The 14,576-nt window shown below is 42.5% G+C and overlaps 1 protein-coding gene across 1 annotated transcript in view; it reads left to right on the forward strand.

The window, feature by feature from the left end:
- The window catches only part of CSMD2 (CUB and Sushi multiple domains 2), a 1,651,801-nt gene that overhangs the window by 1,434,300 nt on the left and 202,925 nt on the right, over positions 1-14,576 (forward strand). The window contains exons 36-40 of the mRNA XM_086956548.1: positions 1,337-1,433; positions 3,877-3,981; positions 8,251-8,369; positions 9,477-9,546; positions 11,361-11,477. Coding sequence (XP_086812674.1) covers positions 1,337-1,433; positions 3,877-3,981; positions 8,251-8,369; positions 9,477-9,546; positions 11,361-11,477 — 508 coding nt within the window. The remainder of the gene's footprint in view (positions 1-1,336; positions 1,434-3,876; positions 3,982-8,250; positions 8,370-9,476; positions 9,547-11,360; positions 11,478-14,576) is intronic.

The following is a 14,576-nucleotide window of genomic DNA, read 5'->3' on the forward strand; positions in this document are numbered from 1 at the left end:
GTGCACACTTTTGCAAGCCAGGTGGCATTTGATTACTCCATTAAAGTCCATCAAATCCAATCCCTGCACTCTAATGGAATGGTTTAGAAGGCATTTGATTGAGACATGCTGATAGCATTTAAATGTGTCAGCAGATCTTACAGTTGCTCGAAAGGGAGCTATCTGAGTTCAAGAGTCTCTTTGCTAGGCTTGTTAAACATAAAAGAGGTATTGCCTTGTAATCTGCATTTTCTGCATGGTACTTATTTAATGTACTTATGTACTTCTGAGATATCAAGAAGGTATATATGCATTTTTCACATTGGAGAATTTCTCATATCTGTCACTAAGTCATTTTTTTATTTCTGATAGCTTCAAAAGGAGGGAAGTCTATGCTTGAAAGAAATCCCCTAAATTCAGTCTGGCATCTCATTTGTGACTCGCAATAACTCCTTGTTTCACACCTGAATCCAACTTCTACATCTGCTTATGCCCCTCATTATTGAAATTCGCCCTTTTTATGATCCAAATCAGCAGACCCCATGCAGATCTTCACCTAATTTCTTCCCTACATGGCTCTCATATGCCACTCATAATCAGTTCTGTCTCAGTACCTTATTAGACCTCATATTGTGTTGCTGAACCCAATGTCTTGCTCTATCAATACAGTTCAGTTCTCACCAGAAGTGATCTCATTCGAATGCACCTATGTACGGAATTATTTAGCATCACTACTTAGCAGCAGTGGAGTTAGGTGAAAAGGGCCAGCTAGGAACATTAGGTAGGGCAGGATATGCTTATTCTGGCCTGATGAGAAACCCTAGCTTTTGTATTAGTACACAGTGTATGAGGCACGATTTTGTGGCTGGAGACCATCCAAGCAAGCTACCTTCTAGGAAGACCTTAAGAAAAATGAATGCATGCGTTAGTCTCAGCCATTGGTAATTACGTTGGAATGAAATTCAGCCTACTGCATTTTTTACTCAATGTGCCGCTACAGACAGGAGCCAATCATGTGCACCTCAGCATGGGTCCTGCTCCACTAGAGAGTGGTCTTTGGTTGTTTGTTTTCCCATTCAGAGAGAACATGATCTAGTAGTTCAACTTGACTGACATTTGGGGGTGGGCCAAGACTGATTTGCACCTGTCTCTAATGGAAAAGAAACACTTATATGCAAAGGACTGGAATGTGACTAATTTATTTATGTAATAATGTATTAATGCTATGTAATTTGGAACTTAGGTTCCCAATTTTGGGTTGTTACCAAAGGTAGTGTTCACATTTTTTCCAACTGTAACTATGACTGTTGCTCCTTCCATCCATGGATTCTATCTGATATTTCCTTTCTCTCCTTAGATTCAGGTTGTTAGTTTTGTTACCGAGCAAAACTGGGATTCACTTGAAGTTTTTGATGGAGCTGACAACACAATGAGCCTAATAGGAAGTTTCTCAGGTAAGGGTAAGAATCAACCATGCTAAAAACACAGGCGCTGATTTCTTACTTCAAAAAATATATATATAAAGCACCTCTTAATGTGATCCAGCATATTGACCTTTCAGTTGCGCATGAAACAACCCTTGGCAAAGCCAATAGGTCACGCCTTTAAGTCTTGTTGGCTTTGGTAATTTTTTTGTGTCCCGAGACTGTGGAGCATAGCTAAAGTGTAATACAAAATAAAAAAGGCCCTATGATGCATTTGTCCTACACATTTTGTAAGTGCGTGCAACACTCATTAGTATGCCTACAAACTGGTACAGGCCATCCAAGTTGGATTGGTAAATTACACATGTTAAAGTCGTGCCAAAGCATATTTTTCTTTTTTTTGAGGCAGGGGATGGGGAAAGGAACACAGAGGTCTTGGGTGGGGAAGCAGCACAGAGGCTTGTGTGGAAAATGAAAGTTTCAACAATGGTTCTTTCGGGTATATAGACAATTGCTTTAAATCATATGCATGTCTTCAACAGTAATCAAAATATAGCTTCATTAATTATTATGCTACATTGATTCTCTTTGGAGTGCAAAACCAAACACAGGAAAAGGGTCAGAGTAATTTTAATTAAACAGTTATTTTCTCATTTTCTTCTCAGTTTCCAACTGACACCTTATGCATGAACATAAAAAGGATTTTTTACTTTTTTCTCACAAAATACAAAATACGGCGCAACAATTCAAATCAGTGTAAAAAGTCACATAACGTGAAATATTGTGACATTGTGACATATAAGTGATGGTCTATATACAAGTGAATGAATAATTATGAAGGTGAGGGGAAAGGTTTTTTTTAAAAAAGACCAGTTCCTATTTTTTGATACTCGAGACCAACACGCTATTTCAATTAGCTGTGGTGTGTTGGACACGGTAAGTTGGTCCTTAGGTGGTTCTGTCGACGTTTCGACCCTGTGGACACCTTATTTATGGGTCACTAGCGGGTCTTCTTCAGGACGGGGACTGGGAAAGGATTATTGCGCCAGGTCTTCACAGAGCAGACATCCCAATATTCTACTTTGTGCTGGTGTCCTCAGCAATCTTGAATCTATTATGGATATCCTGTAGCATTAATCAGTGATATTTCTATTTGTAGGATGGCTTTTCTATAATTTACCACGATCGTTGTACATTACTTTCAACAATCATGAACATCTGCGTGTTTCAATTTAACAGTTCGAGAAAGGCAAGGTTGCTGTCTGCCATAATCATGCCGTCTCACACGCAATCTTGTATTTCATCAAAGTGCCATTGTCTATGTCAATCTGCCATAATCATGCCGTCTCGCCCTCAATGTTGGATTTCATCAAAGTGCCATTGCCTTCGTCAATCTGGGGTTCTGAAAGCGGTCCGCTCGGCTGAGCATAAGGTGTCAGTTGGAAACTGAGAAGAAAATGAGAAAATAACTGTTTAATTAAAATTACGCTGACCCTTTTCCTGTGTTTGGGTTTGCACTCCAAAGAGAATCAATGTAGCATAATAATTAATGAAGCTATATTTTGATTACTGTTGAAGACATGCATATGATTTAAAGCAATTGTCTATATACCCGAAAGAACCATTGTTGAAACTTTTACTGTATTGCCCAGGTTCTTAGGGATACTGGGTTACCCCGTAAGAATTTTTCTTGTGTGGAAAATGAAGCAACACAGAGACAGAGGCAACACAGGGCGAGGAACAGAAGCAACGAGAGGTCCTGGATAGGGTTAGCAATACAAAGTGAAGGTGAAGCAACATGGGTTAGAAAGAGGAACGTGAAGCACGGGGGAGAAGAATACAAGCAACAGAGGCAAAATCACATGAGGGAATGCCTAACACAGAGGCATCGGGTGCAAACACACAAGTGAGAGAGTAACATGATTCGCGGTGGAGGGCAGAAAGAGCAGCACATGAGGGAAATGGCTGGAAAAAACATGCACTCTAGTGGAGTGTGCTGTCAAAAAGGAAAAACTGGAGCTCCAAAAGAAAACAGTGAAAGAGTAATGCATTCATGTCCAGGGGATAGACAAACACAAGAAAAAAGGAAGTAAAGCCCAAACAAGAAGATGACTAAAAAGCAGGCAAATGAGAGTGACAGTAACGCTAACCAATGGTAAGCAATGGGAGGGCTCTAAGCCAGTTGTAGGCTGGCAACAGCTCTTTTCACCATTAAACTGCTTGCACTGTCTGGTAGGCGATACCTAAAAAATTAAGCAGTGGCATTTGTCAGCTTTGATGCAATACTTTCTTTTTAATCACCTGTATCTTTGTACCCGAGTCTCTGCTGACCAAGGCACGACTCAAGGAAAGGAAAAGAAAGTAATTTTAAAAGAAAGTATTTGTATCAGACATTGTGCTTTCACGTTACCTTGACATTGTAATCAAAGACAGGATAAACAAGTATAATCTTCTTTGATCCATCCTTGTGTAGGAACCACAGTGCCTGCGTTGCTCAACAGTACATCCAACAACCTATATCTGCATTTCTACTCAGACATCAGTGTATCGGCTGCTGGATTCCACCTGGAGTATAAAAGTAAGGAGACAAGATGTACAGTCCTATGTTACGTTATGTTACATTCTCTTGTGGTTTATGATGTTATATGTTATGCTGAAATGAAATGAAATGAAATTGAGTTTTATAGAGAGCACTTCTACCCTGAGGCCTCGTAGCGCTTAGGACGGGTGAGCGGAGACAACAATCAGACAGTGCAATTTAGTGAAAGAGGAAGGTTTTCAAAAGTTTGCAAAACTTTAGTAGGTCTGGTTCGCTATGCAAGGTGAGGGGCAGGGAGTTCCAACAGGAGGCAGCATTCCCAGAGAAAGAGCGACCCCCCCATCTAGCTCGTTTGATTTTCCGTGATACTGCCAGAAAAGTAGTACTGGAATGCAGATTTCTGGGGGGTGGTAAGGAGTCACTAAGGAACAGATCATAGCAGGGCCCGCGTGCCACATAGCTTTGTGGGCTATGCACATCGCCGTGAATTGGATCCTGGCCTGTTTTGGCAGCCAGTGGAGTTTTTCCAAAGCCGCTGACCCTGAGTGTCTCCGAGGCAGCCTCAACAATAGGGGTTCTGGGTTACCTGACGTTTTTTGATGGTGGTCCCAAAATACAGGGCGTTCCCATATTCAAGGTGGGACAAGATAAGAGCCTGCACCATGATCCTACGGGCCTGAAAAGGGAGAAGGGGCAGAATTATCCTCAGCATCCTCATCAGGCCGAAGCAGGTGGCGGAGAGCTTGGTGGCCTGATGATTGAAGCAGAGGGTGCTATCCAACCACACTCCGAGACTCTTGATCTGATCTTTATGTTCCGGTAGAGTGCCCATACAAGTCGGCCATTCTATGGCTGCTCTAGGTAATGGGGCCTTACCCAGGAACATCAGTTCTGTCTTGTCCCCATTTAATTTTTAAATGGGAGAGTGCCATCCAGTCGGCTACTGCTTCAAGGCAGCTACCCAGGGGGCTAGATGATCCCTCAGGGTGGTTAAAAGAACCAACAGTTGGGTGTCAGCTGCATAGGTGACAATTTCAATGCCGAAGGGGCGCACTCTCTCCACCAGCGGCTCCATATAAATGTTAAAGAGGGTGGGACTCAGGGAAGAACCCTGAGGGACCCCGCAGCTGAGGGGCCATAGTTTAGATTGAGTAGCACCCTCCGAGACCTGAAACACCCGGTTTTCCAAAAAAGATTGCAGCCAGGTGAGAGCCAGCCCTGTCTCTCCGAGATGTCCTAGACACGAGAGCAGGATATTGTGATCCACAGTGTCGAAGGCGGCACTAAGGTCCAACAAGATGATTGCTGTTGTGCCGCCTTGGTCCAGATACCTCCGAGCGCACTCAGTCACTGCCAGGAGGGCAGCTTCCTTCCTGAGCTTCGGGCAGAAACCTGCTCGAGAGTCCTGGAGTAGATTGTTAGACTCCAGATGGTGGACCGGATGGAATTGAAGTGCTTCTCAAGCAGCTTGCCCAACCATGGCAGGAGGGATATCGAACGATAGTTGCCCATGATGGAAGGGTCGAGATGCTAGGTTAGTACTAGCGTACTAAGGTGCTCACAGGCAATCAGATAACTAACTACATGCTACCGTGAAAAGTGTGTGTGTGTCTGTGTGTCTCTTTGAAGGCTTTTATGTTCATTCACCTCCGTGTATATTTCGCTGTTCCCTTATGTGTATGTAACCATCTCAGTGCTAAATGATTTATATTATGTTATAATTTATGTATGTTTGAAATGTCTTATTTCTATTTGTGTAATTAATATTTTCATACTGATGTGTTTTTCTACAAAGATCTTTTGATATTGTACTTGTTCTTCATTCGTTTTTTGATCTGAGCATATTAGGGACTTATGTGCAAGTGGACATGTCAATTATTCTTTTTTTCAGGCACTCGTAGGGGGTTATTGTCTTCTATGATTCTTTTTCGTAGTTGTGGATTTCATGCAGAGGAACTCACCTCTTAATTGAGGTGTTAGCTGATGCTTTTTATTGTATTTTTGACTGTACACTTGAAAAGTTTTTATATGCCCGTCCATGTATGCATGGATTGTGCACTGTTCCTTTGTAGAGATGACACTGCAAACCTAAATGCATATTGGTTCTGGTTTCCTACTTGGTGTCCTTAGTTGTAGACGGTTCTCACAATGTCTGTTTGTAATTACCAATGCTTTCCACATTCTGTGGCCTGGAACAGCAAATTGAAGCCGCCATTTGGAAAGAGACATGTAATGAGACTGGTTGCTTTTTTTTTCCGTTAAGGTATGAAAGGGCATTTTAATTAACTTATTTTTACATGATAATATATTGAGTGTGTAATCGAGGCAGCTGCTGAAAGCTGATGGAATTTTTTTGTGTTGGGTTGTTTGGCTTTAATTACTTTTCGCTACTACTAAAGGGGTAACATGAAAACCGAGATTGAAGTAAGAAAAATTCCGCAAACAATTGACTTATAAACATATACTACCAAGATATCTTAAATATATGAATATATCCCTACTAACCGTTGACTTGCACCCATTCCTACCAGCGTTCCCTCACCAAAAATATGCAAAAATAGTACATTTTCAGAATCTTGAAGTTGATTTGCAGGAAAGTATTGCGTATGTGGAACTTTTCAAAAAGAACTGCAGCATCATGGGGGTCTTGCTAGAAGATGTTCTTTGGAGAGAGTTCTAGGGTTAGATATTCGCTGCACTCAATTCTTTAATTAAGCCCTCCATGGTGTTTTAAGTTTAAAAAAACATAATGTTTGAAACCTATGTGTCACAAAGTCAAAGATGTTGCTTGGTTACATTTGCAAACTCCTGCCAACATCTCCCTGATTCACTCTCTCGATTCCCTCTGCTTAGATTAGGGCTTCTACGAGTCCTCTTGGCAGCTGTAGCTTTCTTTGTGCTCTGAGAATCTATGAAGTTTCAGCCCAGCGTCTCATCTGAGCTATGTCTTCCATTTTCTGGTGTGAAAGTCGTGTACTACTAGCAACATTTTAGGCATGGATATATTTAGGCTTCAGAAATAGAGAATGACCTTAAAAATATTAGGCATGGAATTATATGAATTCATCTCCTAAAATGGCAGCCGAAGACCTGACCGTATTCTATGGCGCAAATACGCTTATGTTCTTTCAAACTACCCCTAGAGCACAGGTCTACACTACACGTACTCTACCATTCAGGAATCTACACCAGTAAGCTCGTGGCACATATGCTACACACTGTGGCCTGTAATATTTAAATATCCTTGGGCATCTAGGCTGCAATTTATCTGTAGAATCATTAGGACAAAAGGATGTTTGTCTAAGACATGCGCTCGGTGCTGTGTTTCTCCTTTAGCTACACGCATCCAATGCAGCGTGATTAGCTGCAGCCTGCTTGCACGGCAGTCTGTCACCCTTGGCCATCCTCAGTTGCTGCCGGTGGGTTTGAGCAGGTACACCAAAAATACATTTTTCTTGGAGATCTCCTTACTTTCTGTTCCTGCCTCCTTTGTGACTCCTTACTCAAGGAATAGCTAGAGTGGTGCCAGGGTACCAAGGCGCAAGGAGGGGGGTGCAGCTGCTACTCTTAGCTCCCCTTTAGCGGTATTGTACAATGTCTGGTTCGGGAAACATCACTTACAACGCAACTTTTACCACGCAGTGCCTTTACGACGCAACTTTTACAACACATTGCGCTGGGGGGCGCTCTAGGATAGGGAATAGGTTTAATTTACTGTCCAACACCTTCCCTACTATCCACGGGGACTGGAGTTGGAATAGTAAATTAAACTATTCACTATCCAGCGCCCCAAAGCACTATGCGTTGTAATGGTATGCGTTGTAAAACCCGCGCTGTAAAAGCATGCGATGTAAAAGCATGCGTTGTAATGTCATACATCCGTCTGGTTCTGCTTCGTGCCTCTACATGTATGCATGCCTGGGCCTCTCCTCCGTCTGTGCCCTGTATCTTATTAGAGAAACTTATTTTTCCTAGCATCACCGCTGCTCCCGGAGAGAGGCATTTCTTACAGTTTAGTGCTGACTGGCAGGATGCTGGGGTGGGAGATCTTTAAAGTAACAAGAAGTGGATCTTGTCCCCCGAGAAGCATCCCCCTCCAAAGCCTGGGGCCAACTATGAATCATAGACCCTGCTTTGATGCTGTTCTGGGCTTTGATGTTGCGCCTAGCATTCCCCGCGTTCTCGTTGGCGTTCTGCCTCCGCCTTGGTCTCTAGATATTCAGCCAGAGATCCCAGGGAGCTGACTACCTGCCCCGTGTAGGAATCACTCTGCTTTGCATTCATTCCATTCTGTCTTGTCTTTTCCAGCGGTCGGCTTGTCCAGCTGCCCGGAGCCTGCGGTGCCCAGCAGCGGTCTCAAGAACGGAGAACGGTACCTGGTGAATGATGTGGTGTCCTTCCAGTGTGAGCCGGGCTATACACTGCAGGTATAGATCCTTCCAAACTCAAGGGAAGTAATTACCATAGTATTAAGGCCTGTTAGAAACTTCTATATAACTATAGGTCAAGAATAGCACTACAAGAACTCCTCATTCAGACAACAAATACGATACAAGCAGCAGTACTAAAAGCTGCACCAACACACAGGAGAAGAACATCACAGGCAGCAGCAGAGTAAGTTCAGTCAGTATCATTCGTTCAGCTTCCATCACAAATAGAAACGGTATAATATAGCCAACAACAGTAACTGTCGATCTCTTTCTCTCTCTCTCTCTCTCTCTCTCTCTCTCTCTCTCTCTCTCTCTCTCTCTCTCTCTCACACACACACACTAACGAACAGCACAGACAGCGGTTTTGCAAGTCTCCCTGACATTCACAGAACTACCACAGATTGGGGTGCAGCAGTGCAAAGGTACTTCAATCACAAATCAGATTCAGCCCGAGAGAGTGGTGCAAGGTCCTTCATATTCACTCTGCAGCAGCACTACACTTTTTCCGTACAGACCACATTGGCTCTGCCTGAGACTCTGGGCCGCATTTATGAGGTTTTGATGTAGGGAAGCTCCGCAAGGAATCTTGCTGCACTGCCCTACATCAAAACTAAAAGGGAGGAATGCTCCGTATCTATGTGAAACGTGCATTCCTGTCCTTTTCCCCTGCACCAGTGCACAATGGGCCATGCACCAACGCAGGCACAATTTCACTATGATGCAAGGGTGTCTGCGTTGCGGGGCTGATTGATTTTTTTGCAAGAAGGGACACCTTCCTGCACAAAATCACCCAATTCTGTCGATTTCCTTTGTCTATATGTGCTGCAGAATGCAGCACACATACAAAAAAGAAAGCAGGAAGAAAAAATTAAAACATTTCTCCTCGATGCGCCTCCCTAACGTCACCTCTGGGGTGCACCAAAACTCTTGAATCTCCTCTGTGCCTGTCTATGTTTGGAGGATAATACCGTTGATGGTTTAACTGTTCAGTAGTGTGCAGCCTTACTGTCTACCCTTAGGCAGGCGCATACATTTGATAGGCAACACCTGGTGGCATACTGCTCTCGTAAGTGTTCGTAATTATTCTTTTTCTGTACCTAACAGGGCCATTCACACATTTCCTGTATGCCCGGGACTGTGCGTCGCTGGAATTACCCTCCACCATTATGCATTGGTAGGAACTGTGAACTCCTAATGAACACAGACTTTACTAAAAGTGCCTTTCGTTTGCCACTGTGTGCCGAGATCTTCTTATACACATTCTTTTACCCTAAAATAATTGCCTTATGACCCATCTGTCACCCAAGCTGTCATGAAGAAATGTTTTACTTTGGTCTAAGATCCTTAATAAAGGATACTTAATGTAATTCTAATCAGGTTTCATTTAGTGGTGCACAAAATTATAATTTCACATGAAACATTTTGAAAAGTTATCTAGGTTGTTTACCATCATAAAACTTTGTCTGCGGAAATACTGCAACAAATGTTTTGGGGAAGAATTTTCAAGCAAAATGTTCTCCCCTCCCCCCCTCCCCCAAAGTGGCGTTGCTGGCGTGCTTCCTGTAAGGACTAACGGCCACATGCATCAACCTATTTAGGAAGTGCAAACGGTGCGAATCGGTAAATTCGGCCGTTTGCGATTCCTAAATAAGTTTTTGGGAATCATCATGCATTTTTGTGAAATTCGCTATTTTTAGCGATTTCCAAAAATGCGATTGCTTTTAAGGAATCGCAAATATGCGATTCCTTAAAAGCAATACATGATTGTTTTTAAAATTGCGAATTCGCAATTAGGGGGTGCAAATTACCACGAGGGTGGACCTCGTGGTAATTTGCGAAAAAGTATTAAAATGCTCAAATTAGCATTTTAAACACTGTCATGTTACAGACACACATGTCCTTAGGACATGTGTGTGTGAAACATGCACTTTAAAATACATTTCAGGGGTGCAGGGGGGGGTCCTTTGTACCCCCCCTGCACCCATGGAATGCATTAACATTTTGCGAATCGCTAATTGAAATTCGCAAAATGTCAATGCCTTCCCATTGAATCCTATGGGCCTTTTGGCCCATAGGAATCAATGGGAATTGCGAAATCGCAAATTAGAATTTGCATAATATTTGCGATTCGCTAAAAATTGCGATTTTTACCGAATCGCAAATATTATGCGATTAAAATCATGCATCCCATTTTGCGATCCCTTATTTGCGATTCCCTAAAAATCGCTAATAAGGAATCGCAAAACTTCACAATGATGCATGTGGCCGTAAATGTGCTGATTTATTCGAAAAAATGGATTTATAAAAACGTTATAATCTGAATTTAAAGAGGTGGCAACACACTTGCGTTCCTGGTATTTTTGTCTTCACAGGCAATACAAAATTTTCCCGTTGAAAAAATAATTTAAACATTGACCTTCTCAGGTCTTGACAATCCTGCCGACCTCCATTTTAAGAAAAACAAAATAAATATTAGAAAGTGCTCTTGCTGAATACATTTAATGGCTGAGGAACGTTTGTAGGTTAATGGGATTAGTACTTTTATTTCTAGATAACACGACTGGAGGAGAAAGTGATACCCACCTTAAAAATAAACCAAAAGCATGGAAGTAAAATCAAGGGATTAATAACTGTGATTTGACAAAACTGTAAAGGACACAAAAATGTTATTTTTCATTAGAAGTTAAACACAATCATTTCAGTTGAAATTGGTACTTATTGTAACTATGCAAATCATATTGTCACTGGCAATTAAACAAATTAGAGTGATTTTTTTTATTGTAATCAAAAATTTATAATATAATGTAAGGGTTGAACAAGAATTAGAATGTATCTGTGTGTGTGGGGGTGGGGTGAGTAAATATTTGCCATTTCAGGGACAGTTGGATTTCCTATGTCCCCATGGTAGAGACATTAAAAGAGAGAAGCACTTATTGTTAATGGCTTTCGATAATCCCTAGTAAGTGCGTCTTGTCTTTTCCTCTACAGCACAGTGTGGCGGTGTCACCACTGAGATGGAAGGAGTTATCCTTAGCCCTGGATTCCCTGGAAACTACCCCAGCAATATGGACTGCACATGGACCATCTCCCTGCCCGTTGGCTTTGGTAAGACTCTTGATTGATTAGTGTTAGAGATGAGGGTCTCAAGTTGGCAGTGGTATGCTCTCTGTCCAGGGTAAGGGAATTACACATCCAAGAGAACCCTTTCTCACCCCCTTGATAGCTTGGCACGAGAAGTCAGGCTAATATAAGAGGCAATGTGTAAAGCATTTGTACATAAAACACACAGTATCACAGTTATAACACTACAAATGGACACTGCACCCATTTAGAAAAATAACAAATCTTTATTTAAACCAAACAAGACCAAAATGACAAAAATCTATCATACATAAGCAAAGATATTTTTTTAAAAGTTTAAGCTATTCAGTCTATAAGAGCGCTGACTTTGGTGCAAAGTGCATTTGATGCGTCAAAATCTGAGATGAAAAAACAGCTGTAATGGAGGGAAGCATCACAAAACACAAGCAATGTGTTGATTCTTGAGTCCCAGGGGAATGGAGGTCACTTTTGCTGCACGCAGGAGAAGTGTTGCACCAATTCCTTACTGCGATGAGAAGAAATGCGTCAAATTCAGAACGCAGCTTTTTACTGCGGAGCAATGCACTTTAAACTTGGTGCACAGGTGCGATTCATGGAAAATTACCGGACGCACTGGGCTCAATGCGAAAACGGCAAAACAGGTGATGCGTTGATTCTTCCGGCTACAAGCAGGTGATGTGCTGATTCCTTCAGCCGCACAGCAGTGCCTGGACCTGGGTCAGAGTCGGAGTGGTGGTCTCGGACATCAGAGACATGGTGTTCTTGACTCAGGCTGCAGCAGTTCTTCCAGCCGCGAACAGGCTTTGCGTCGATTGTTCAGCCGCGGCAATGCTTTTGTTTTTCATCCATGTGGCAAGCTTGTGGTGGGAAAAATGGCATTTCAGGGTGATCCATGGACTTTCAGCTCTCGAAGCAGCAAAACCGCCTCTAATGGTGCAGAACTGGATTTGGCACCCCTTTGCAGGTCAGAACTCCCAACAGAAGAGTCCAGGGGAGCAATAGATGAAGTCTTTAATTGCCCTTAGACTTCCAACAGGAGACAAGCACGCACAAGCCTTTGGAGAACCATAATAAGCAGGATACGAAAGTACAGTCCAGTCCTTCCACTGCCCAAGCTGCAGGCCAGCACAACACAGCAACAGCAGAGTGGCAGTTCGCCTCCCACAGTTTCTCCAACTCTTCAGAAGTGTTCTAAAAATACAGGGTTACAGGCCCTATACGTATACGCCATTTCGCCTTTGAAGTAGGCATACTTCAAAGGATAGTCTTTGTAGTGCACAGATCCTGCCTATCCCTGTCCTGGCACCAAACACACTACAGGAGGCACCAAACACACTACAGGAGGGGAGGGGTGGGGCAACATTGTGAGAGGTCAGGCACAGCCCTATTCAGGTGTCAGTGACAACTTCTCATACCACTCTAGCTCATGAAGGCCCATCAGCCTGGTGATGGACAACCAGGATATGCAGGGCACATTTCAGCTCCCTTTGTGTTACTGTCTAGAATGAATGCACAAACAGCCCAACTGTCAGTCAAAACCAGATGTGGATTCCACAGGCAGGGAGAGGCACAGGATGGTAAAGTGGGAAAATGCCCACTTTCTAAAAGTGGCATTTTCAAACACACAATTTAAAAACCACCTTCACAGAAAGATGTGTTTAAATTCTGAGTTCTGGGAACCCAAACTCCAAATCTCTATCATTTCTCATTTGAAAGTTACACTTGTAAGATGCTACAGAGCAGCTGCAATGATAACCTATTGAACGATAGTTCTTACAATAATGAACAACGCATTTAGCAGTATTTCAATATCAGGCCATGTGAAACACACCAGTACATGTCCTACCTTTCACATACACTGCACCATGCCCATTACGCTACCTTGGGCCTACCTTAGGATTGCATTACATGTAATGAAAGGGGAGATTTGGGCCTGGCAATTGAGTGCACTTACCAGGTCAAATTGCAGTTAAAAACTGCGTTTGCAGGTATGCAGTGACTAGCCTGAGATATGTTTGCAGGGTTACTCATGTGGATCGCAGAATCGGTCCTGTAGTCCCTCTACTAGCAGTGTTTTACTAGAACTTACCAGGAAATCATATATGCCAATCATGGATAACCAAACATATTCATAATCCTCACAGGGAGCACCTGCACTTTTGCACTGAACAGTAGTGGCAAATTGAGCAGAGTTAAAAAACCAGCAAACATGAAGTCCAGCATGTAGTCTAAAATACAGGCAGTAGAGGCAAAAAGACAGAGGAAAGTATGCCAAGGATGCTAGGTCTAACAATTACCTACATGTAGATGTTTCTGCTTTCTCGGTTGGAGGATCAAAATTCAGGGAACCAATTCACTTACTGTCAGACTAATAATATTTACTGAATACAGTGATGATGTCTGTCTCTTCTATATGTAACATGTAACTGGGGACAATGTTTGACTGGTTCTCTGTCTAGATTACGATTGAATAGGAATAGAGATGAAGGATAATTCTGAGCAACAAAACACATTTTACATTAGATAATGACTTTGAGGTGAAAACCAGAGAATGGAGGCGAACTGAGATCATTTAATTATATCAGCACTCTTTCCTAAATGGACTGTGCATTATTTCCCATTTTTCCCATGGCTGTGTCAGAAATGTTGCAAAACATTGCATCCCATTTTAGGTCGAGCATAAGCATACGACCTCTTGTATGCTTTAGTATACTTCTCTTGTGGGCTTAAAGCCATCTCCTTACTTTTGATTTGTTTGTTTTAGGGTCCTTTATAAATCCTTGCTTGCTGGTGGTAAGTCCTGCTTCTTTGTCTCTCCTTTGCTCTTCAGTTCCTCCCACGCAGAAGGAGCTAATTACTGTCTCATTACGCTATGGTTCTTTATCTGTTCTTTGGGGTACTATTTTTTTCTTGGTTTCCTGCTCTGTTACTGTTTTCTGTGTTCAGGTTCAGGATATAGATGCTTACATGTAAATATAGCATTATTCCCCCCCCCACCTCCTCTTAATGCCGCAGTTGTATTAGTACCTCCTGCTCCACTGCAGGTGTTACACTGTGGGTGTTTGTATGGTCCGCTCCGATGTCAGGCAGCTTATCTGCAGG

The sequence above is a fragment of the Lissotriton vulgaris genome, chromosome 2_1 (genome assembly GCF_964263255.1).
Source record: "Lissotriton vulgaris chromosome 2_1, aLisVul1.2, whole genome shotgun sequence".
In the NCBI taxonomy this organism is placed as follows: domain Eukaryota; kingdom Metazoa; phylum Chordata; class Amphibia; order Caudata; family Salamandridae; genus Lissotriton; species Lissotriton vulgaris.